The sequence below is a fragment of the Molossus molossus genome, unplaced genomic scaffold, assembly GCF_014108415.1.
Source record: "Molossus molossus isolate mMolMol1 unplaced genomic scaffold, mMolMol1.p scaffold_m16_p_8, whole genome shotgun sequence".
NCBI classification, from domain to species: domain Eukaryota; kingdom Metazoa; phylum Chordata; class Mammalia; order Chiroptera; family Molossidae; genus Molossus; species Molossus molossus.
In genome coordinates this window covers 82,833,364-82,858,258 of record NW_023425402.1, presented here as the reverse complement: position 1 = coordinate 82,858,258, position 24,895 = coordinate 82,833,364, and the positions used below count along the sequence as shown (strand labels likewise).

Below are 24,895 nucleotides of genomic sequence, written 5' to 3'. Positions count from 1 at the left end.
TCAGTAATGTGGAGTCGAGATGAAGGCTGATTTTTAAGGCTCACATTTCAATCAACAGAGATTCCATGTACGGGCTAAGACCAGAGTCCTTGGCGGAGGGAACCGGCCGGGCAGCAGCTAACGGGCCTGCCCCCTGTCGGCCGGAGGTGGCCCAGCCCTCACAGGGAGGCCTTTTCTTCCCCTAGTGAACATGATCAATCTCACAGAACACGGACCTCAGACAGGGCACTCTGTGACAGTGATGGAGGAGACAAAGGAACACCACTCCATAACCTTGTCTAAGAGCAGACAAAACCACGGTCGCTGTGCAGACCACGGAGGTACCCCAACTCCAATTTCTGGCTGAAGGAGTGACCACTGCCTCCTTCCCAATCCCAGCGCCAGCCTCCCTCTGTTCTTCCCTCCGTCAGACAAGATCCATTAGAATACTCAGTGATGGGATGACTCCCCCTTGCAAATATCTCCTTCCTTAAACCTGCCCCAAGTTGCCCGAGGCAAACCTTAACTCTCATAAGTTCTTCCTAATGCCTTCTTACAGAGGCACCCCAAAGTCCTATGTTGTGTAGTGTCCCTTGTTGCAGAGTCAGCAAACCCAAGTTTGGACCGTCGCACGTGTTCCCGTAGTCTCTGGCCGGAACCCATGGAGAATTAACACAGTTAAAGGAACTAAACAAAGAGGGTAAATAAATTGCTTAAGATTTAAAAATATCAAAATGGGGTCCCAAGTACCCACATATTAAATGAACTATGGGAGAAGAAGGCAATCAGAGCCAAGAAAGATCGGAATTTAAGGAAAATCAAGGTCATTTTGACCAACACCCAGCCTTGAGGAAGTAGGTGACCAAATCCTCTGGTGTTCATGGCCAGAGATTAGGCCTCTTTCATAGGGCACTTTAGTACTTTAGCCATTGCTTAAGTATTCTTTTAAAAATATATATGTATTTGCTTTTCTAGTTTAATGTTCTTTCTTTGTATTTACTGCATGCATAAGGAAAACAACTGGTCAGTATCTTCTCTATTAAAACTCTTCCCATTTTCTGAATACTGGGCCAACAAGGTACACTCAGATCCCTCTGCCTGGCATTCAAGGTTGTCCTTTATATCACCCTGTCTGACTCAAGTTTTTTTTTTAATACGTTTTTATTGATTTTTTAGAGGGAAAGATAGAAACATTGATGTGAGAGAGAAACATCGGTCAGCTGCCTCCTGCACGCCCCCTACTGGGGATCGAGCCCACAACCTGGGCATGTGCCCTGACCAGGACTCGAACTGGGACCTCTCAGGCAATGGGACGAATGCTTAATCCACTGAGCCACACCAGCCTGGCAACCCCACTCAAGTCTTAAGCATTATCTTTTTCTAGCAGGCCTGACATCTACTATCTGTCAGACAGGCCTTGCTAATTCACACCTGCCTCTGTTTATGTGGCTCTATTAAAGTAGGAGACCAGGGTATGTATGGGGCTGGGGTCAGGAAGACCTTACCTGTGGCAGACTGAGTTTGCCCAGGTGAGTTATTTTCTCTCTCTGAGATTTGCAAAGGTGGCTTTGTTCTCACAGGTCCTAAAGTAATACTGCCTCTATTCAAGACCCAGCTCCGTAGCTACTGGCCGTGTGACCTTGTGTTTCACATATAACTTCTCTGTGCCTCAGTCTCCCCGCCTATAAATATGTGATGATACAGTACTCCTTTCCTACTTCTTCTTTTTTTATCCTCACCCAAGGACATTTCTCCATTTTTTGTTCAGACAGAGTGGGAGGGAGGGAGAGGAAGAGAGAGAGAGAGAGAAACATCGACGTGAAAGGGACACATCGAGTGGCTGCCACCCACACGACCAACCAGGGCTGGGGACAAACTGCAACCGAGGTACGTGCCCTTAGTGGGAACCGAACCCGAGTCTCTCTGGACCGCAGGCTGACGCTCTAACAGCTGAGCGAAACTGGCCAGGGATTTCCTACTTCTTGGAGTTCTTTAAGATTTATATATAATAATTCATGTAAGACTGGGCAATTGCTTAGCACAGAGATATTTATCAATAACTGTTAGCTATTCTTGCTATCATCATTATTGGTTTCTGCCGGAAAATAGGGAATACAACAGTTACCTTAAAGGTTATGATTCGAGTTAAAAAATACGTGTCGTAAAAGAGTGTCTGCCAGTGCCTAGTAATCTTCGATTTCTTCCCCCAGTCCTCACCGATATTTCCCTGCCTATTAAAATGATGTCTGCGCTTCCATTTCCAACACAAATTACACTCTCATTGATAATGCATTCCCTGGTTACTCTGAATCTTACCCATTTCGTCAATCTTTGTACCCTACTGTATGTTACATTTTTATAAAGCACATGCTAATTATGTACTTTTGCTAATTGTTTCATTACATTGTTTAATTATTATTTTTTTAACCATGGACTCTGAACATCCTGAGGGTAATGACTGCATGATAGGAGTCATGAAACCCCGGGAACCAAGTGCAGTACTGGAGCACACCTGAATTTCTCAACAAATACCTGGTAATTGACCAAAAGTGTGCACATAGTCACCTTTCATCATTTTTCATCAGATGAACCCCAATTTCCTTAACATTTTCTCCTATCCCATTAAATACTGAAAGTTATAAAGATGTTTTTAGAGTAGTGTTTCTGAAATTAGTTCTTATTGAAGTACTTTCAAAGGTCTAGCACAAAATTTCAATCTTGTGTTTCCGTTTTGACAAGAAACTGAAGTGTTAATGTAAGGCTTTCTGGAACCCAGGCTGGGCACCTGAGAGATGAAGGACCGCCTGATCTCAGCTCCTACAATTGTATTCATGTTCGATCCTATGGCAGACTGAGCACGTAAGTCACTCGAATCTGTCAAGTGATGCCAATTGCCATTTCAGGACCCCTTGCAGGGGCTCTGCAGGTCAAACTGAGGGAGGGTAGGGGGAGGATGGTCACCCCTTGGCATATGCTCATGAAAGAGCCTCTGTGTGCGGTATGATAACCTTCTCGCAAGTAGCAACTTGCTTTTAGTAACAATTATCTATTATTTTATATTAATGTTTTTAATTTGAATTTTACTGTTTTAAAGGCTTTTTGTAAGAATTAATGTGTTTTGATTTTATGGAGTTATACGTATAAGGAGTTCATACCTGATTTTATGTTTGCACATATTTAAGTAATATAATACTAGTAATTTAAACCAAACAGTGGGAGAACATGGGCCTCTCTTCCTTAATAGTAATAAGCATATTTCATCCTTGAGTTTGAAAAACACTGGTTAAGACAGCCTCTGAATTTTCTCAACAGCTGCCTGCCTTGATCTGAGGCAATGGGAAGAGCATTTACCAATTATGAAGAAGTGTCTGTCATCTTTTCCCGGGCTCTTGCTGTTACTACTCCAACCTACCTTTAGTTCCTGAGTCACATTTTCAAGCCCATACAGCATCTTATAGGGCGCAGGCAGCGGGCCGGTGAGGTTGATGCTCGTGGCCATCTGGTCCAGGCGAGCCAGGTCCCCGAGAAGAAGGCCGGTGCATTCGTCGCCGCAGACTGCGAAAGGGAAGCCATGAGACCCGTCACTTCTGCTAAGTACCCCAGGCAGAGGGTCGAAGACTTCAGCTCTGACTATCTACTGGCCCAAGTATAATTCTGTGAGAGATGTACCTACTCATCTCAGATAACCAGCACTTTCGAATGAATGACTGTTGAAAAAAGATAAGAAGAAAAACAAAAGGGCAGACACGCCCGTCGCCCAGAGCCTGAAATATAGACGGTGATATAAACCGAGGCAGCAGAGACAAAGAGCACATAGATTTTTGAGGAAAACGAGTGTATTACAGAAGCACTAAAGGAGAGGTAAGAGCTGAAATACAATGCCCCAGAAACCCCCCCAAGAGCAATCTAGAGAAAATCTGCAACCAGGGAATAAAATCATGCTCCCGAGTCCAAAAATGCATGCAAACGTAGGAGATGCTCCATTAGATTTTACTGTGAGTAGCTCTAGCAATTGGTCTCCACATGCTTCATGTATTCCATATCCAAACACTATACATTTTAGCCTGACATATATTGTGACTTTTTTAAATCAAAAGAATTTTTCTTTTTATAATTTGTTTTTTTCCCTGCATAATGGTATTTATTCACTTACTTATTGCCAGTCCTTCCTCTTCAGCCTCTATCGCCCATGATCGACCAGTCCCACCAATTCCTGTTTTGATAATTAACCTAATCCAGTTCGGTAGATGAATAATTACTAAAGGCTGGAAAAAATTATTTTGTAAGGAACAAGAGGGCTAATGTTCTACTCATAATCTTTTCAACAATTAGAAGGAGGAACTCTTCAGATTTGGTGGTTGTGGAGCGGGCCCGGTGGTTGAGTTCGCAGAGAGAAAAACAATGGATTGTTTCTTCATCATCAAATTAATCTCATAAATAATGCAATTTCTAAAATTAAAATATATTGATTCTTTTGGAGGACTTAAAATATACATATTCAGTTTCAACTTAGTTCAAAAAATTATTTTTTACTCTTTGCCTGCCATATTTATACTATGCATTCATGTTGAGTTATCATTTCTGGCTTATTGTCTACAGATAGAGGTATCAAAATGATACACATGCTAGAAGAGAGGAAAATACATAACAGAAACTACTATGGAGATTTGGAGCAGCTTTGGATCATGCCCCAAGCTGGCAAGAACTCAATTAGTTCTCTAAACAGCTCTCCCTTGAGCTGCCTAATGGAGAGAAAACCATTAACAGAAGCTTGTAAACAGAGTAGAGGTACAGAGGATGATTTTTTTGATAGGACAGTAGTTAGAGGTGACTTACAGTATCCCTTCTCAGGGATTAAACTGCCCCAGCAGGGCTTTTCATACATCACATCCTTGCAGGTAACAGGTGCAGCTGTGGAGCGTCACCTGCAGGGACTGTGCAAGCCCCCCGACGCCTCGCACGCTGAGTGAACAAAGGAGCTTCAGAGGCGGAGCTGAAATCTGGAGCTAGGGCTGCATCTCATCCTCTCCTAACCAGAAGGAAAGAGAATTTGCTCTGCATGGAAACTGAGTTAAAGAAGAGAGTACTGTGGCTTCACACTCGCAAGTGCGTGCCAGTGCTCGAGAAAGGCCCACAGACCTGTGCACAGGATGCAATGATAGGAGACACAGCCTGGAACACAATTAGGTATCCAATTGACTTTGTCTAAACACCAAGACACAGTCTGGTTCTCAGACTTCTGTGGGTCTGAGGATCATCCGAAGGACATTCTTAAATCACAGAAACCACACCTCAGTGCTTCTTATTCAAAAGGTGACTGAATTGCCTGGTTTCTCAGACTGTGACTGAGAATGTGCTTTTCTAACAAGCTCTCAGGTAACACTTCTGTTCTGTGCACCACACTTGGAAGAGCAAACAGATCAGCAGTATTGGCATCACCAGGGAACTTCCTACAAATGCATAATTTGGACCCACACCAGGTCTGGTGAGTCAGAATGTGCATTTTGAGAGCATCCCGTGTGATCTATGGTAATGTTGGAAAAGCACCGCTGTAGGCCAGTGGTTCTCCATTTGGACCGCACATTAGAATCACATGGGGATTCATTAAATAGCTAAATCCCCTCTCCACCTCCAGAGAACCCGATTTAATGGGTCTGTGGTAAGGCCCAGGCATCTGTACTTTTAAAAGATTCCAGATGACTCTATTATGTCGCCAGGGTCTAGAACCACTGGACCAGATGATCCACTTTAGGGATGCTCACTGAGTCCTAGAGGGAGCATGGATTTGGAAGACATCATTTTGCCTGCTGCCTCCTCACCTAGAAACTTCACCCTCCGTCTTCCCCAAAGTGGCACCTGATGTTCAGGTCAAGTGCTCAGGCGTTACTTCCTCACAGGGGAAGACCCAGATGACTTTGCATTCACTGTCCCCACCAATCCCACAGAAATCCCTTAACACTCACATGCCAGAGGGCCATCTTACTACTTGATTTATATACTGTTTCTCCCTCACCAGAGAAAGGACCTTAATTACCTCTGATCATAGTGCCTAGGACATTGTCTTCCACATACCAAACAATTAATAAATAGACCTTTTCCTATTTTTGTGAAAGAAGAGCAGACAATATTTTGGAGTTAGAAGGAAAGAACCGAGAGAGGGAGAGGAGAAGAAGAATGAGAGAGAGAGAGGCCAGATAGGAAATGTCCGAAAGCGAGAACATAGTGATGAATGATAGGAAGTAGAGAACCACACAGATGTGTGAGAAACAGAACAGGAAAAGAATAATGGTTACAGAGAGAAATTGTCTGGTGATTAATGAGGCAGAGACTGACTTCTGACCGTGAGGGGACTGTTATGATCCCTTCAGGAGGTAATTTAGTTCTGACCCAGGAACCAGTTATTGGAATGGACGGAAGGATGGGGAGAAAAGAGACACAAAACATTATCAAGAAAGAAAGGACACAGATGGGTTACTGAACAGATAAAGGCAATGCTCATTTCTGGGGTGCAGTAAAAATGGCTGCCACTCTTCTGCAGCTCCTTCTACTACGAGGAAGAGTCTACTGCCTCCCTTGAAACTGGGTTGGCTTTATGACTGGCTCTGACTCACAGTGTGTCAGAGGGATGCTGCCTGACTCTGGAGCCTCAGCTTCAGGGGGGTTTGCTGTTTCTGTTTCCACATTCTTGGCTCCCTGCTGCCTCGTAAACAATCCCAGATTAGCCTCCTTGAGGAAGAGAGGCAACTTGATCTTGAGAAAGGCAGGCCCAGCCACTCCAGCGGGGCCCCATCCTGTGAATGAGGCCATCTGGACTCCCCTGGCATGACAACAAAAGAATTCCCTGATGGAACCCCGCTCAGATCACCAACTATGGAATCTTGAGGATACATGCAGTGTTGTTTGAGGCTATTGCATTTTGGAGTGGCAGCACAGGGAACTGAGACCCCGTCCCAAATTCGCATGTGTGACCTAATTTCAGAACAGAGACATATTGTAATTCATAGGTTAAAAACACATATTAGCAATAATCTTAATTATATTAAGTTATGAAGAATAGGAACTTGTCTTTCCCACTGAGTCCAAGTTCATCATTGTTTTAAAAGTTCCATTTAAGTTCTAGTGAAGATGTATTTTGGGCAGATATTCCCTGGAAGTAAGCAGGCAATTGATCTTTTTTTCAATTTCACGATCTTGAAAGATACTTGATAATATAATTTCTCACCATGCTTTTGAAGGCCGTGTAATCTTCAGGAATTCTTTGCTAGTTTGTTTTCTATTTTATTAAAATTTATAACCTACCTATTTTTGTAAAGGAATTGAGTCAGCTCATTGATAATGGTATGTAAGAGGCTCCTTACTGATGGCTCCAGAAATTTTCAGGGAAAAATTTTTTTTTTATTATTTCATACAAGAAGAAATCAGGGACTGGAATTGCAAAACTAGACTTGATTTTCTGTAATATACCACAGAGTAAATTGGTGAACAAGAATGCCAAGAGGCATGATGAATACTAATTTTCTCTCATTTATTCTACCCCCTGCCCATCTGTTTTGGTTTCTCATCTTCAGTTGTTGAAATGAAAATGTATTTAATTGCTATTTCAAGGACTCATACATTCTATTTTAAGTCCTTGTGTCCAAAGGTCTATTATTACCCCATGTCTTATGGTCTCTGCATTTGCTTTTTGGGGAACAACGTGCAAACACATTTCCATAAGCAAAGGGTAAGTTTTATATATGCTCCAAGTGATACACTAACATCTGTCCAAATGGGTCAGAAAGACGCATGGATATGACAGCCATGGGGATGCTTTCAGAGCTTCTGTATAAGTCTAGTTCATGCAGATATAAGATAAACACATGGAGAAATGTGCCCTTTACATAATGATTTGCTATTTTATTCTGACACAAAATATTTTACTTACACCACAAGCTACTATTTTTTTTCCCCTCAAAAAGTCTGAAATGTCTGACAACAAACACTGGAAATGGGATGTAAATTTAAACCACATTTAATTCACTATGATAGAGAAAATTTTAAGACTGTATAGAGACATGGAATATTCATAGTATGTAAACAATTATTTTTTTTATAAGGGTACAGTAACTGTTCAGTGTAAATTAACACCTATCTAACAATCAGGACACCCCTGCCCACCCCTGACCCCCCAAAACTCTTTAAACCATTCTCCTACTCAGCAATAGAAATAAGATTATAAAGCGAGATCCTTCCTAAAATGCATGGGAGCAAAAGCAAATATTTCAAGACTATGATTATATTTTACATGACTAAATGTTTCTGAGGCTTTGCCTATAAAAGTGTCAGGATAAATTTGTATCTAATATTAACAAATGCAGTACTAAATTCAGATCGTTATAGCTGGGCACATGTAAGAGGAAAATCATGCAGCTGATATTATAGATCTTTCTGTAAGCATTAGTACAAAACACTGCACTTCTACCAGAGTCCCCCATGCATAATAACTACTGGCTGACTGTCACAAAAAATTCACACACTGCATCCAAGCCAAAGAAGCTGAAGCTGAAATGAATGCATTGAGTACTTTTGAAAAGGCCAAACCTATTAACCAATTTTAGCTAAAGATACATAAGTTGTCTGCTCTAATCAAATAGGGCTAGAATGAGTAAATATAAATCTCCAACAAAAGATAAAATTTGTGTTAATATTCATGTTTTAGTTTAATTTTTCTACATAAAGGCCACTGATATTTCCTTGAGTATGGATTTATATTTCTCTCGTTTCCCTTTCCCTTTCAAAAAGAAGCTTCAGATGAGCATATATTTAGAACATGTTATTATATATAAAAATAGCTTCTAAAATACAATTTTGGTTTTAAGCTGATTAAGCAGCCTTTTTTTATTAGTTTGTTGTCCTGTTATTTCTTTGAATAGAGAGAAAGGTATTTTGTAAGCTTTATATGAGGCTGATGAATTTGTTCATGTATCAAGTTGTAATATATATAATATAAATTTATATGTTTTAATTTAAAATTTTATATTTATATAAATGTTATTTAATACCTATGTCAAACAAAATTCTGCGCATAAATACCTATAAAAAACAAGCTCAATATGATTCTAGCATGGTGTAGCTTTTCAGAAAAATAGAAACTTTGATAGAACTATAAATAATAATGGGATAGTAGATTCTCTATATCCAATATTTACTACATGGCGGGCTATATGTTGTATCTTGCCACCATTACCTAAGGGTCACAGAAATTTTATGATGTACTACTAATACCTTCATTTTAAAGATGCAAAAAATAGTCACAATCAGGGTATTTATGGTTCTACAAATATAAACTTAAAGAGATGAGAAAATATAAGGTGGTCATAAAAGAGGTTTTCAGTGACTTGAAGAATCTAGAATTAGAGATAGTTATAGAAAATCACAATTTAGCCTAACCTCAATATTTCATCAGACACTGTGTTGCACAAAATAGTAAAAAAATGATCAAATCATAGCCATAAGAAAATAATGTCTAGAATTTTTGAGCATCTATTATACTTAGATACTTTGCACACATGTATGTAGTGTTTTGTTTCCATTTTACAGATGATGAAATGAGGTTTAGAAAAGTTAAGTCACATAACTTGTCCACGGACTGCTAGGAACCAAGCCTCAACAACAGCACGCTTCCTGCATCAGCAAAGGAGATGGTTACAGTATCTTACAAGATTTCTTCTGACTTTAAAATCATGCCGTTTTATTGTTCTGTGAGGTTGATAAACTTCCTGAATCTAGCAGAGTTAAAACTGTAATCAAATGGAGTTTACTCTTAAAATAAAACCTGACTGAAAAGAAAGGAAATTGTGATCAACCTTCTCTATATGACAATTCAACCATACAACTCCTTACATTCATTAATAGAACAGCTTTCTCAATGTGACGGACAAACCATTGAGACTAGTCACCAATAACTCGGAAAATATCTAGAATCACAGTATTTGCTCTTCTACAATGTTGTTAGCCTGGGCCTGTGCTAAGGAAGTTGACATAAGAGACTCAAAACATCTTTTACCAACAAAACAGGTGCGGAGAAGGTGCAAACAGGATGAAGAGAAGTAGGTTTTACAGCTTCTCTGATGCCTGGACTGGAACAACACTTCACGTTTTAGAATTGTAGAAAAGTGGAGTAGACATATTGGCCTTTGACTAGGAACTAGTACTTGGGGATTAAGTAGGGGCAAAGAGAGACGGCATTTAAAATGACACAGTTGTAATGAAGCCAGTTACTAATACCAGGAAGGGAGCAAAGGGAAGGCCAGAAAGTATAGTTATGCCATTTGTGCAGCTTTGCCAGGAAGCTGCAGTTTAATACTCCCCAGGAAGCCATTGTTCCGTTCTCCACAGATCACTGGGGGAAGGGGCTGGAGAGGGGGAGAATAGACACATGTCCATTAAAGTCTGGGTGAAATAGAGAAGGTACTTGCCCGTCAGTTACACCTGGGAACAGGTCATTGGCCTGAGTAGGTGTGGTCACTGCAAGCATAAGAAGATTTGAGGTATTTAATCTCCTAAACAAAGGAGTTCACTCTCTAGCTTGCTTGTGCTTGACTTCTGGCCTGTGAGACTCTCACACTCCTGCTCACTTGCATTTGCTCACATGGCCCACAGCCACAGGGATCCCACACAATGGACTAGTGGACTGCTAATAGCTTGATGCTGCATGGGACCTAGCTCCACCATGGAATGGAAACTCTGGATGCTGACTTTGCTTCTAGCTCTACTTAATCCCCAGTTGCACAAATTCCAGGACTGGATTAAGGAAAATGGGACTTTGGAAACCCAGGATGTAACTCTATGCAAATAAAGCTATCTACCACATCTTATCCTCCACTGGGGACCTACAGAAGTGTTTATTCCAGTGGCATCCTAAGAACCCCATTCCCACTAGCAATGGAGAAAGGCCATCCACACTTTTCCCGCACAACAAAAGGTCCAGCACAGAGAGTGATCACATGTCCAACGAGCAAAGCCATAGCTCATTAAGTAGCATAGGTCAACCGATATTTTGTCATCATCTTTTATTACAGAAAGTCCCATTTTCTTTACAGTGATGAACCACATTTCCCCCATTTTGCTCCTCTTCACACACATAGGGAGTAATAACTTCCATTAGCAATCATCTTTGGTTTTAAGAGTATAGCATTGTTTTAGTGATAATATATAAGGGTCTCTGCTTTATTGTGATACTATCCTCGGTGGCAACTGGCTATTAAAAATAATCTTGACTGTGTCTCTGTAGGTCAGTATCAATTTTGGATAAACTTCAGATGCCAGGTTTCACCAAGTGATTGGAAGGTGTGTCTTTTACAGAGTTAAAGTGTATTACCTTTCGGCAAGGTTTACCTTAGGTTGCAGGTAAAAAAACACACTTCATGATTGCTTTTGCAACATTAGCAAGCAAAACAACATCTTAAATGTTATATTTGAGATAAATTGTGCTTATAAATAATGAAGCAGAAACATTCCTAGTATTTTATATGCAATGAATAAAATAGAAAGCATCAATTTGTTTTTTATAGAAAAATTGGGTTTATTTTTTTTATAAAAAGGGGGTTAGGGATGGTAAATTTATTTAAATATATATAAAATATATCTAAATTCAACAGAATTTAGAGCCATTGTTATTGATGAGCAGAATGACAACTCACTTTAAAAGAAATGTTCAGAAAATAATCTTACTATTTTATCTTTCACAGATTAATATGTGATTGTAATTTTTGCATTTCACATTGAGTGTGATCCTTTTAAGTTTACTTCTTAATAATTAATAAAATTGGTGATTTAAAATTAAAGGATTGTTTAGACTAGTGTTTATGTTAAGAGTATCAATTATCTAAGTAAATAAATCTATGTTAATAATTAATTTGGAAACAATATTAAAAGTAGTTGGATTATGTTGGGAGTCCAATTAAACTATCATTAAAATATACCATTATACTTGAGAAAAGTTAACATGCATATACTTGAATAAATGTAAATGCATATTACATTTAATCTCTCTCCCCAAAACCTTGTCATTTATTTTTATTTTAAATGTAATACATTTGCATTAAAGATGTTTAAAATACATAGAAAAATAATTTTAAAAATTTATATTGCCAAATACATCTAGTCTTTATTTGTTGGCATATTTTAAAAGCCGTCTTAGTTTTTGAGGTAACTCTTAACAAAATGAGAGCACAAACAAAAACTCTAAGATGCTATTAAGAGTTAGATAAAATGTAAAAACCAGAAATATTAGCATGCAGAAATCCACTAAAATAGGTAAATGTTGAAATAAAAGAACCGATATGTTTTATATTTCTCTTTGTTAGAAAAGATTAAGACCACTCATGTAAATTCCCTCATGGAAAAGAATACCATGACATAACAGTCCCTCTGTACATTTATAAATGACCTATTTTAGATTAGAATTTGTGTCAGATCCAATAATTATATAACCACTGATATTTGATGTACTTTCAATAAGGCATTACTGAATCCAGAAGCAGGTAAAAAAAAAATTAAGAGAAAGAACGAGCCAACTGCCCTTTATTTATTGTACATGTGAATAAAATACCTGAGTTCATCGTTAGTGCGCCCAGGTTCTGCAGTTCAAGAGAAAGCTATGAGGCAGCAAGCCCATGGATTTCCATAAAAGCTGGGAAAAGTCCATTGTAATTCAAGGCTAAAAGCGTCTGTCCCGCCAATTACAAATGCAGGAAGATTCTAAAAATTTAATAAACCCAGATCTTTAATCTGTCACAAAGATAATGCCAACTCTGAGATGGACAAAATAAAAATAAAATATGCCTCCAGGAACTTTGTTGTAGGTCTTCAAAGAACTGACTAAAGCATGCTGAGGATTTTCTCTGCTGCTCTTGGCTCAGCGGGATGGAGACAAGACAGCAGGCAAACGGCAGAAGGTGGACAGACAGTGTCAGAGAGAATGAAGCGCGAGCGACTGAAGGCGTCTCACCGGGAAGGAGACAGACAGGGAACGAGGCCCCGGAAGGGACCACGAAGTTAGTATACGTACAAACACACGCCGTGCCCTCTCGTGCATGCCAGTGCTCGCAGCCATCGCACTTCGGCCCTGTGGCTCCGGGTCGGCAGGTGCAGAGCCCAGTGACAGCGTCACAGGGCCCAGGCAGTGAGCCGTGGGGGTCACACTCACATTCTTGGCAGGAGCCTCCGGGGCTGCTGGGGCTGCCAGTGTAGCCAGGGGCACACCTGGATTGAAACAGTGACAGAGCAAAGGAGATGAACGGTTTCCTGTCTCGGAATTGCTGTTGTGTGTGTTGTTTTAAATGAAACAAAACTGATAGCAAGAGTCCATAGATCAGGAGTCAGCAAACTTTCTCTGGAAAGAGCCAGATAATAAATATTTTAAGCTTTGCAGGTCAAGAGGCAAAATCAAAGTCAGGGAGCGAGAGAGAAATGCAACTTCAAACCTTTTTTTTGGTTGCTGGAATTCAAGATATAATAATAAAATAATAATTGGTACAAATCATTTTATTGTAATAATCTACGTAAAACAAATCTCCTAGTGAAAAGACTGGGATTCTTATTGAGGTATCAAATTTACTTAGCTAGGGTTCAAATTTACTGCTTCCTCAAATCAAATTGATTGTAAATGGTTGCCTGCAACAACCATTCTTAGCTTGCGTGCCCTACAGAATTGGGATAGGCCAAATTTTGTGGACTAATAGTTTGCCCACCAGAACTCTAGAACATAAACTATTTTAAAAGCCTTTTTTAAAAAAAATTAGAAATAAATAAAATGATATATTGACTCCTGGCCTTTCCTAGATTGGTCCATTTTAGACACCAAAATGATGGAATCCTTCAACCTGAGACAGGCTGAGCCTCTCTTAGATGGATGGGAATGTCTTTCGGTTACTTTTTGAGTCTCTCCCAGGTAAGATTAAGGTTTCCCTTCAGGTACTCCCCAAACCAGTGGGGCTGTGCCTGAGCCAGTCAATGCCAGCACGAGGCTGGACCCTGGAGAACAGAGATCCACGCTGCGCCTGGAGGAAGACACCCAGAGCTCTATAGGCCAGACCCCAGCAGCAGTTAGGGGAGCCCTACTCTGCCAGTGTGCGCTCCCTTGATGCACCAAGCTCCCTCCTTCTCCCTTTTTGGTCTCACCCAGTTTTTAGTAAATCTCTTCTTTTTTGAATCTTTTTAGTCTCCCTTCTTGATTTCTATCCTGCAGGGGGGCAAGAATCCCTTCACCGGTGACAAGCCCATGGAAGCAAGTTGTGACAATAAGCTAGATTTTCTATTTAATTCCACTGCTCTTTCCTTTCTAACAGTCCTTTCTCCAGATGACTTTTTCATGGTGTGTGCATGGGTTAATATCATACAAATAAAATATATAACATCAACTTGAGAAATTACAAGAGAAATACAATTGGACAAACCCAAAGTGCAATCCACTCAATGGCTCTTCTACCCAACCTTGCATCCATTCACTTTCAGGGGTGGGAACCTCTTTTCTGCCAAGGGCCATTTGGACATTTATAACACCATTCAGGGGTCACACAAAATTATCAACTTGAAAATGATCCTGTTATATTTTGGTCAGGCTAATTTGCTGAGGTCTGTAATGTTGGTTGGTATTGATTTCCCCACCCCTGAAGTATACACCCTTGGTTATGTCACTGGAAGTAGTAAGTTTACAAGACGCTAGCAAGACCATATGCTTTGGTTTAACCAGAATGGTCCCAGATTACCAGTTGTTCTGGCTTAATTATTAAAAACATTTTCTGTCTGTCCTTCAAGTATCCGAGATTGGATATTAAATTATATATAGCCAGCCTAAATATAATCAACAGTCAGAATTTTTGTTCAAAAGAAAAGTGTGGGAGGAAGTTGAGAGACAGTAGGACATCAAAACCAAAAGTTACTAATTGGCCAAATAATCTTGGACCATCTTTAGTGACAGTATTGTGAAAATTTGCATGGCTGATTGTGAAAGTTAATTTATTCTGGCCTGGTTAGAAAAGGCAAAGCAAGAAGAAAATTATCGGTAACATTATTAGGTTTTTATATATTTATGGTTTTAATGGTTGTTTTATTTCCAATATAACATTACAAATGCTCAATAAAAGTGTCATTTAAATAAATCCACTTAAATTGTTTCTTAATGTCTGCAGTTGAAATAATTCTATTCTATGCAGATTCAAATTCATTAAATGCTTGAAGAGTTTATTATAAAAGTAACAAAGATAAAGCATGGGAGGGTTTTCTACACTTCTGCAGACACACTCAAGACATTAAAACAGTTTTAGACCTAAGCTGATGAGTTTGGGCAGGTCATAAGGTGATTTAAATGATTTAGGAATCTCACAGAAGTGGAACAAATTTATTTGGAAGGTTACAGTAAAAATTTAACCAAGACCTTTGGTTTAATTTAGCTGAATAAAAGCAATTTTTCAGGGAAATATAACCTGACCATTTATGTTAGAGATGATAAATGTAAAGCTGTAACAAGGTTTGAGAACTGCAGAAACAATTCAAGCCATTCACATTTGATAGCGTATGACCCAGATCATCTATAAGCTATATAAACTGCCAACCCTTATTTATTTAACATTAATGGACATTAAAAAAATAAATTTTCTGTGATCACCTTGGCTGAAGACAATAATTGACATTTCAGTGTACCCTTCCAGTCTTTTCTATTTACATGCTTTAATAGAGAGTGGTAACTTCAATTTATAAATTTAGCTATGCTATCAAACATTTTCTTTTCATAAATTACTGCAGATAATTTCCTTGGTGTTCAGGGATGCTTTTAGTTATCATCCTACTGGAGTTTACAAGGGCATAAAATGAATATTAGCCTAAGCATGAATACCAAAGCACAGTGTTGAATAATAAAATATATATCCTTTCAAGTAATATATATAGTCAAAATAAATGGAAATATTTTTGATTTTGTGTTGCTTTGAGTTATTTAATTGCTGCTAATTTCTGTTGACATGTATATTATAAATGCACTGTATATATACATGTATATATATTTTTATGCAAGTATTGGATATTGTGTTTCTGGTTACCACATATAGAATTATTTGCAAATGTATTTTGCAAATTTATAGAAGCTGCATTGAATTTATAAAACTTAAGTTTAATTATTTAGTTATCTACTTATTTCATTAACACAATCATAGCTGATAATATCAAAACAAGAGTCTTAAATGAGTGATGATAAAATTAGCATCAGTTTATATTTGCAAAGAGAGTAAGAATTTAAATGAGCGCTCCTAGAAGAATCCAGCAAAGGAGTGGGTGAAGCAGGACATGGAAAAGAAATGATTTAAGCAATGGTGTAATTCTAGGTAATCTTCCAGCCGAATTCCATAAAAAGCTCTGTAGCATAAATAACATCTCAAAATTTGTTCAATTTTGGGGCAAAGATCTAGTCTTTTGCATTTTCATGCTAGTCAGTCATTGACTTGAACTGGAGGAAGGGGGAGGGGCGATTCTCAGGCCTTTTAGCCCCTCCTATGGGAGAGGAGGCTTTTGTGTAGGTGCTTAGGCACCAACAGTATCCTCTCTCCACATGATCTTCACAGTGTAAGTCTCATGCAGGCAGAACATCACCTATTCTGCTATTATAGGTGAGAAAATGGAACTCAGCTAAGCTGGTGAGGCTAGGCTATATCAATGGGTTTTCATAAAATTTTATACTGTTATCAATGATGGGAAAATGATCATGTGTGTATAAGGTTAATGGTTAATATTAGTTATTCTTTGCTGCTTTAGAGATAATACCTAAAACATACTAAAAAGGGGGGTAATATGCTTGAATATCTAGGATACTGATTTTTTATTTAAATTCTCACCCAAAGATATTCTTCCATTGATTTTTAGATAGAATGGGAGGGATGGAGGAAGAGAGAGAGAGAGAAACAGCAATCAGAGAGAGAAACGTCGATTGGTTGTCTCCCACATCAGACCCCCATCTGGGGCCAGGGACTGAACCTGCAACCTAGGTACATGCCCTTGACTGGGAATCGAACCTGTGACTCTTTGGTCTGCAGGCTGACATTCTAACCGCTGGGCCAAACTGGCCAGGACATGATCTTACAGAAAATATAGATCCAGAAGATATTAACTGCAACCTTACTAGACAGTGAATCTGAAATTTTGGTTCTTAATTTACCATTTGTATTATAGTTAGAATTCAATTTAATAACTACATACATCCATTATCCAATTTTGTAAAAAGCATGGTGAAAGGAAGCATTTAAATACTGTTTGCCTGTTGAAAAGAAGAGTGCTTGGTACCATTTACACTCTGAATTATGTAAACACTGACAGTGTAGTGCCATAGTGCTCTGAACAGTGACTTGCTCATCGTCAGTGCTAGCCAGTATTTTCCACTGAACTGACAAGAGAATCAGGTGTGGTCAGCTTTCTGTTATTAACTACTTATAAGTTTGGAAATTGATTTATTTATTCTTATAAAGCTCCTCTCTCTCAACATATATATATATTTATTTATTTATGGTTATATATATATATACATATATAGATAGTATATGTGCAATATGTTATCATGTGTATATATCTGTACACTAAAACAGATTAGAAAATTGTGAAATAATTTCTTTCTTAGGAGCACGTCTAAAGATAGAAAAATAGTTTTAAAAACATATAAACAACTAGTGAATATGAAAATAACAAAGCTAGGAGAATGAATACTTTTCTATTACGCCATCTCTAAGGGTCATTATTCTCTATAGAGCATGCCTGCTCATACCGTTCGCAGTACTGGCCTTCATATCCACGGGGACAAGCCGTGCAGCGGTAATCATCCAAGCCTTCCATGACACACGAAGGGCTGAAACTGAATCAGAAAAACTGTAAGAAATATTTCCACCTATTTGCTTTATACATTTAATTCTATCCATTATGTAGATGACTGAAACTTATTTTTAGTGATTATAAATGCCTATTTATAATCATAAGTTTCTATTCAAGGGTAAAATATCACAACTAAATACTACCAATAAATTCAACAAATAAATGTGGTTGGTATTTAATGATTTAACAATGCATCACACTGACTATGTTAAAATTGCAATAATTATATGACAACCACAAAAATATAAAAAATTCAGCAAAAGCGTCCACTGTTCATGCATCAAAAGAAAAACATGAATAGAATGTACGCAGAGTTGTCTGACAGTAGAGTAAGTATTATTGAATACCTTTCAGGTAATAAAAGGGGGGCATGAAAGCTGTATAAATCTTTTTCTGAAAACTCAGCTCCAATTGCCACTGGCACTTCAACATATGAAGTGTGAATAAATGTTTCACTTAAAATAAAACAGTGCCTTTTCTAATTTACATACAAACTTCAAATTGCATTTTACTTGAAACACAAAGTAATGTGATTTAGTATGAGAAAAGAAGGAAAGGGGCTCCATGAAATGCGTAAGATTTTTCTGACAATTTTATACGTGTTGCTAGGGAGCAGGTCTTCTATAACTCGCCCTGTTTTCACGACACTGGTGGACCACAGCTGGTCGGGCTAGCTCCAGGGCTGCTGACTATCATATCCTACAAAAGAAAGACTTGACAAGACTTGAAAACTAAGCTATGTTAACGTGGTTTAAGGGTCATTACAAACTTCTCTCAAAGGTAAATAGCGCTGCATTCCCACTGGATAAAACTGCATGGTGTACTGGAATCTTTGAAATACAAAAACATATATTTGTTGCAAATGGGAATGCTGCAAACACCCTGTTTTTTGTTGTTGTTGTTGGTCTGCTAACCCAGTTGATGTGGAAAAAGCAATGAAGTGTATAGACGAGGGTCATAGCTTCTGTTGGTTAGGTTACTTTTAAGACCTTATTTTACCTGTCTTGTAATGCATTAAATCAATAGTATATGAATGAGTAGTAAATTCTAATCTTGAAAAATATGTAAAAAATTGATCTAATATTCACAAACTCATTATCCAAGAAGTTTATTTTTTGCCTTCACAGAAATAGACCTACAAACACATAATTGAAACATTCTTCAAGCTTTTAACTCTTTAATTTAAAGCTCGATGCTGAGTGCATCTGTACACATATGTGTGTAAGCACACACACACATACCAACTCACATACACACGAAGGCACTTAGCTATAGATTTTTAGATATTTCAAAGGAAACTTTAGAGAGCCAACATAATCAAATCATACTCCTTTGCAGTAACATATTTATCTCAATTACAATGTAGGAATGTTATCATTCTCCTTGAATAGTTGATACAAACTTTTTTGAATTATGGTCTTGTCGTGGATTAAACCTTTTCCTTGTATCACATCAAAAAATCTATGAAGGAGGGAGTAGGAATCACATCTAACTTGAAGTTAGAGTATTTTTTTCGGCTCACAACTCTCTTATATGCATTCAATTTTCATATTGTGTACAGGGCCTCTCAGAAATCCTTGTACTTCTTTCTTGGTGGTCATCTTTTACATTTCTCATGTTTGTTAATTCCAAACTTGCTCTAACAGAATTTCTACGATTTAGAGTCTGTTCCTCTGAGTGCCCTGGAGGTACTACAGAGGTAAACTGGCTTCCTGGGTATTGCCCCTTCTGGTTTCTTTCCCCGTTCACTGGGTGGTCCTTTCCAGTCTCCTTGCTGCATCTAGGTCATACCCTTGACTTCTTGATGTGCTTCACAGTTCAACCCTCAGATTTCTCCTATCCTGACATGCCTGTCCTTTCCCCTCTCCCCTAAGCAATCTGATTCAGTCTTAAAGCACTTAAATATTACATCCATTCTAACGGATCTAAAACTAAGCTCCCTCACATTCAAAAAACACACTGACCTTGCTGTCATTCCCCCGTATCAGCAGATGGCCACTCTGTGATTCCATTTGCTCCGACAAACCCCAGAGTCGACTCCGTCTCCTCTTTCATATTCTACATATATTCTGTCTGGAGATGTGCTGGTGATAGCATTGCTAACATCATTGCGTTACTGTCTTCTAAGTCACCTCCTGCCACTGGAAGCTCCTTAGCTTTCAGGACATTAGTCACCCACGGCAGCTTCCCCGACACCGTTCCTGCCGCCCCTCCGCTCATTCCCTCACCCCAGCTGCCCGGGACCCTTGCTATCTGCCAAGCATGGCCCTGTCTCCAGCCAGTGCACTGAATTGTTTTTGGGGGGTTGGACTGCCCCCCCCAGATAGTCACCTGGCTCTCTCCACTACTTCATTTGAGTCTCTGCACAAGCCTCATTTGTATGTGAAGAGCTCACTGAGCACCGGAGCTGAAAATATCACCCCAGGCCCTCTAAATTCAATGAGGCGGCTTTATTTTTTCACTATCTGATAGTATATATCTATTTGTGCTTTTTCAGCTTTTTCGAAGTGTAATTTGCAAATACAATTTTAATATATTTAAAGTGTACTTGTAATGATATGATATATGTGTATGTTGTGAAACGATTCCCGGTATCTAGTTAATTAATACATCCATCATCTCACATATTTATCCCTCCCCCCTTTTTTTGGTAAGAACACAAGTTCTATTCTCTTACAAAGTTTCAGTTATAAAGTATTATCCGCTATGGTCACCATGCTATGCATTAGATTTTCAGACCTTATTCGATTTCCCCCACTCCACAGTCCCTAGCAACCACTATTCTACTCTATTTCTATGTGTTCAGTTGTTTTTAGATTCCGCATACAAGTGAAACCATGCAGTATTTATTTTTCTCTGTCTGGCAAAATTTGCTGAGCGGTTTTACAGAAGATAAGAAACTCTAACTTGGCATCATTGTGGGAAGCGGAGAGGGCACTGAACTTGGAAAGGTAATCACATTGCAGTGGGTTTCTAATACTCTGCTAAAATATCTGACCTCTTCTTGGGTAGGCAGTGGAAAATCCCTGGAAGTATGAGAGCAATGCTACACTGTCACAATGGTTAAAAGTTTATTATATTTGTTTTGGTAAGAGATACTGAAGACCTGAATGAACGCGTGAAATGAGTCAGTAATTGCTCACCATGCCTCACCCCTTACGGCTCATTGAACTGCACAGGTTGAAGTAATTTGCAGAGAAATAATTCAGCTTCTTCCATCTATATACTTCAGATTAAATGTACTTGATGCACATAGATGGTTTCTTCGCTTTGCATTTTAGTCCTTGTTTTCTCATCATATATAGGTCTTTGATTTGGTAATTAGCCCAATATGATCCAAACTTAAGTGGTGATATTAGTGAGTTATGAAAATAACTTAGTGGGTTGGACTAAAATGTCTTAAAATAATGCAGTAAAATCAAGTTAATTAAAAGTTACAGTATGAGATAGGTAGATAGATATCTACACATGCTAGTTTCTGTGTAGTAGGTTACGATGTAGAAAGTGTATTTCTACTGTGGCTGTGTGATCAATAAAGTCTGAAAGCCACTGAACTAGCAACTTTGATTCGGTATTTGATTCCTACAGGGTCTTTGGCATGAAAAAGTATAGCTAAATTATACAAATCATATATAAGAAAAAGAAAACACTTCCTTTGTTTTATTCAGCTAAGCAATCAAGGTAGTACTCTTTCTCCTTGACATTTTTTTTTATCCTCACCAGAGGACATTTTTGCATTTATCATCAGATAGAGTGGGAGGGAGAGAGGGGGGAAGAGAGAGAGACACACACATTGACTGGTTGCCACCCACATGACCCCAACCGGGGCCGGGAATAAACTGCAACCGAAGTACGTGCCTTTAGCGGGAACTGAACCCGGGACTCTCTGATCTGCAGGCAGACGCTCTAACCGCTGAGCCCAAACCGGCCAGGGCCTCTTCTGGACATTTCTTAAAGCTGTAGCCCTTGTAACCTAATGTCTGCTTTCATTATTGATAGTCAAAGTTCACCAAGGATCCTCACAGTTATTCCCCATCACATGTGCCGAGTCTCCCTCGCGACCGGCAGCTGATGCTCCTTTACAGCTGCTCGTCTCTCTTGTGGGGCCAGTGGCAGTGTGGCCTTGGTCCGTGTCCCTGACAGCTCCTGTCTCGGCTCTTCTTTCTCTCCCAGCTCCCCTAAAGTACCGTCTGATGTTTCCTTCTTTCCAGGTGCTCCGCTTGGGTAATAGTGCCCTGGGAAATCTTATCTGACTTTTATTCTTTTATTAACATGTGTCTTCCTTCATGTGCCCTTCAAATGGTCAGATTTCCATTTCCTGCAGCTATTTGCATATTTCCATCCAGACAGACCCTTCATATCAATTTTAGCCTATTTGAAACCCAAATTGTGTTTTTTTCCTGCCGCAGCCTGCTGTTGGTTTCCCTATTTCAGTTAATGGCACTATCATTTTGGGGGTCAACCTGGCTAAAACCCCTGGCTTCCACTCCGCCCTGCTTGGCTCTCACCCCTCATATCTAATTAGTTTTCAATTCTGTCGAACTGCATTCAACAATTTTCTCACATGCGTCCACCTGTCTCCATTCTTGTTACTATGATCTACCTTTAGTTTCTAATTATCTTTTGCCTAAGCTAATGCAATTGCTTTTTAATTGGTCTCTTCATGTTTCTTCTTTGCCTGTTTCATTGCATCAACTTTTCAATAATAAAAACTTGTAGTGTTTCACTATTACATAGAAAATTAAACAGCAAGTTTTAGACTGGCATTCAAGAATGTCTACAATATGACCTCCATTTTCCTGTTCATTGTCATCTGCAATTATGAAACTCTGTGTGAAATCCATGCTCCAAATTCTCTTACTTACTAGTTCTTTAACATATCTTGTGTTTTCTATTCTCTAAGCTTTTGGTCATATAATTTCCTACTATCTTCACCAATAAAAATCTTTCAAGCCATGGTTTTAGGACCTGTTATAAATACTACTACTATTTTTTTTTTTATGTTTTTATTGATTTTTTTAGGCAGAGAGAGAGAGAAACATCGATGTGAGAGAGAAACATTGATCAGCTGCCTCCTGCACGCCCCCTACTGGGGATCAAGCCTGAAACATGTGCCCTGACAGGGAATCAAACTGGGATCTCTCAGTCCATAGGATGATTGATGCTCAATCCACTGAGCCACATCTGCTGGGCATACCACTTATTTTAATATGTTTTTGAAGCCTCCAAAATCAAATGTGATATTTTGTGTCTTCTCTTTACATTTAAGTTGACTTCTCTTAAGACACATATTTTGTGAGCCTCTCCAAGACATGGTATGCTCCTCTTTTACATCTCCTGTAGATTTGATATAGTTCACCCAACAGCAAATCATCAATTAATTATTGAAAATTTCTAATCCAAATGGTTCACATTTTAATAAACAATAAAATAAATAATATTCTCTTATTTTATTTGATCATCTGTGAGAGATTAAGAAAATATGGAAATAATATTATTTATTATAACCTTCCCCTTGGTGCTTGGATGGAATTAATAAGATCACATATATTATCTTCATCAGTATCCAACTTACCTAACTATTTATATTTGACTTCCTATAAAAGATCTGTGATTCTATTAAACAAAAAACAGGAGCTTGCAGAGGAAAGGCAGACAATTTACATGAAACGTTTTCCAAATGTATACAAAGCCAAGTATGAAAAAACAAACAACCTAAGTTAGCACAGGTGGAAAAATCTCTTCATCTGAGTTGCTTTGTGGTTCTATATACTCAAGATAAGATAGCAAGGATTCTAATTCTGAACAAACTGTCCTACCTTCTTTTCAACTGCACATTCTTAGAGAAAAACTGCCCTACCATGTAGAAATTGAAGTATATAAATCACTTAGCAGAAAGTGTAGATAGTCTTAGCAAAAACGTAAATGAAAACAGTGGTTTTCATCAATATATAAACCAATGCGGAATGTCCAGAAAGCATTGAAATAAAATATTCCAGATTTTGCTTCCCCTTGTGGCAGTGTTTCCATGGTATCAAGCCTGGACCATCACAGTGAAAGGGGACTGCTTTTCTGGAAGATACTGATTTATTTTGGACAATAAGTCAACCTGCTTCAGCTGCACCATTTTTCAGTTATTTCCTTGATAATTCTTTAGTAATCATGAATTAAACACACAAAATAAATAGAAACAGCCAAAAAAAGTGATAAAATATGCACCCAAACAATCCTTTATAGCTATATGCAAACACTCAATCTTTATAAAAATGTATAAAATTATGTACATTTGTACATATACCATTTATTTCACAAACTTGTTAACACGTATACTTATATTTTAATTAATATGTATTATTTATTTGAGACAGGGTTTTGAAAGGAAAAATGAACCATAAGGTATTATGTGCTCACTTTTGTCTTGATTTTATACTGCTAAAAAATCTCTATCTTAAATTGAGATTTTTGTTTACATGAGAAATAAAGCCAACTCTGAAAGCCCATGTGCTGCACAGATGGTGTTACTGATTGGGAAATGTGGTAATATTTCTCCATCTTACTTGTTGCTGGAAGAAATGAGAGGGCAAGCGCATTGCTGACAGTCATCTGGCAAGCCCTTGACAATTCCGTAGTACCCCAGAGCACATCGCTCACAGAAGTCACCAGCAGTGTGATGTTGACAATTCTGTAGAGGAAAGGGGAGACATTTGTTTTTAATTTAATGAGAGTTACATTGGAATTCCTTGTACTACTCTGCACCTATGAACATGCTGCTCTTATGAACACACACACACACACACACACACACACACTCTCCATTGACAGAAAACTCAGTTTTCTTGATATATATATATTAAGCTCTTTCATTTGAGAAATCAATACTGGGTTGTTATAACTATACTGACAAGAGTTTTTGTTCTCTTTTTCCTATGTGAGTTTCTGCATAAAATTTTCTCTTACTTTAATGTCAGGAATAAACTTCACAAATTTCTAAAATATTATATCATCTGGCCACTGATGTTTCTTC

At 38.5% G+C, this 24,895-nt stretch overlaps 1 protein-coding gene across 1 annotated transcript in view; it reads right to left on the bottom strand.

Annotated features, from left to right (window-relative positions):
- The window catches only part of LAMA2 (laminin subunit alpha 2), a 403,470-nt gene that overhangs the window by 125,998 nt on the left and 252,577 nt on the right, over positions 1-24,895 (bottom strand). Inside the window, exons 30-33 of the mRNA XM_036247762.1 lie at positions 24,429-24,553; positions 17,768-17,854; positions 13,031-13,224; positions 3,392-3,534 (exon numbers count right to left, since the gene is read on the bottom strand). Coding sequence (XP_036103655.1) covers positions 3,392-3,534; positions 13,031-13,224; positions 17,768-17,854; positions 24,429-24,553 — 549 coding nt within the window. The remainder of the gene's footprint in view (positions 1-3,391; positions 3,535-13,030; positions 13,225-17,767; positions 17,855-24,428; positions 24,554-24,895) is intronic.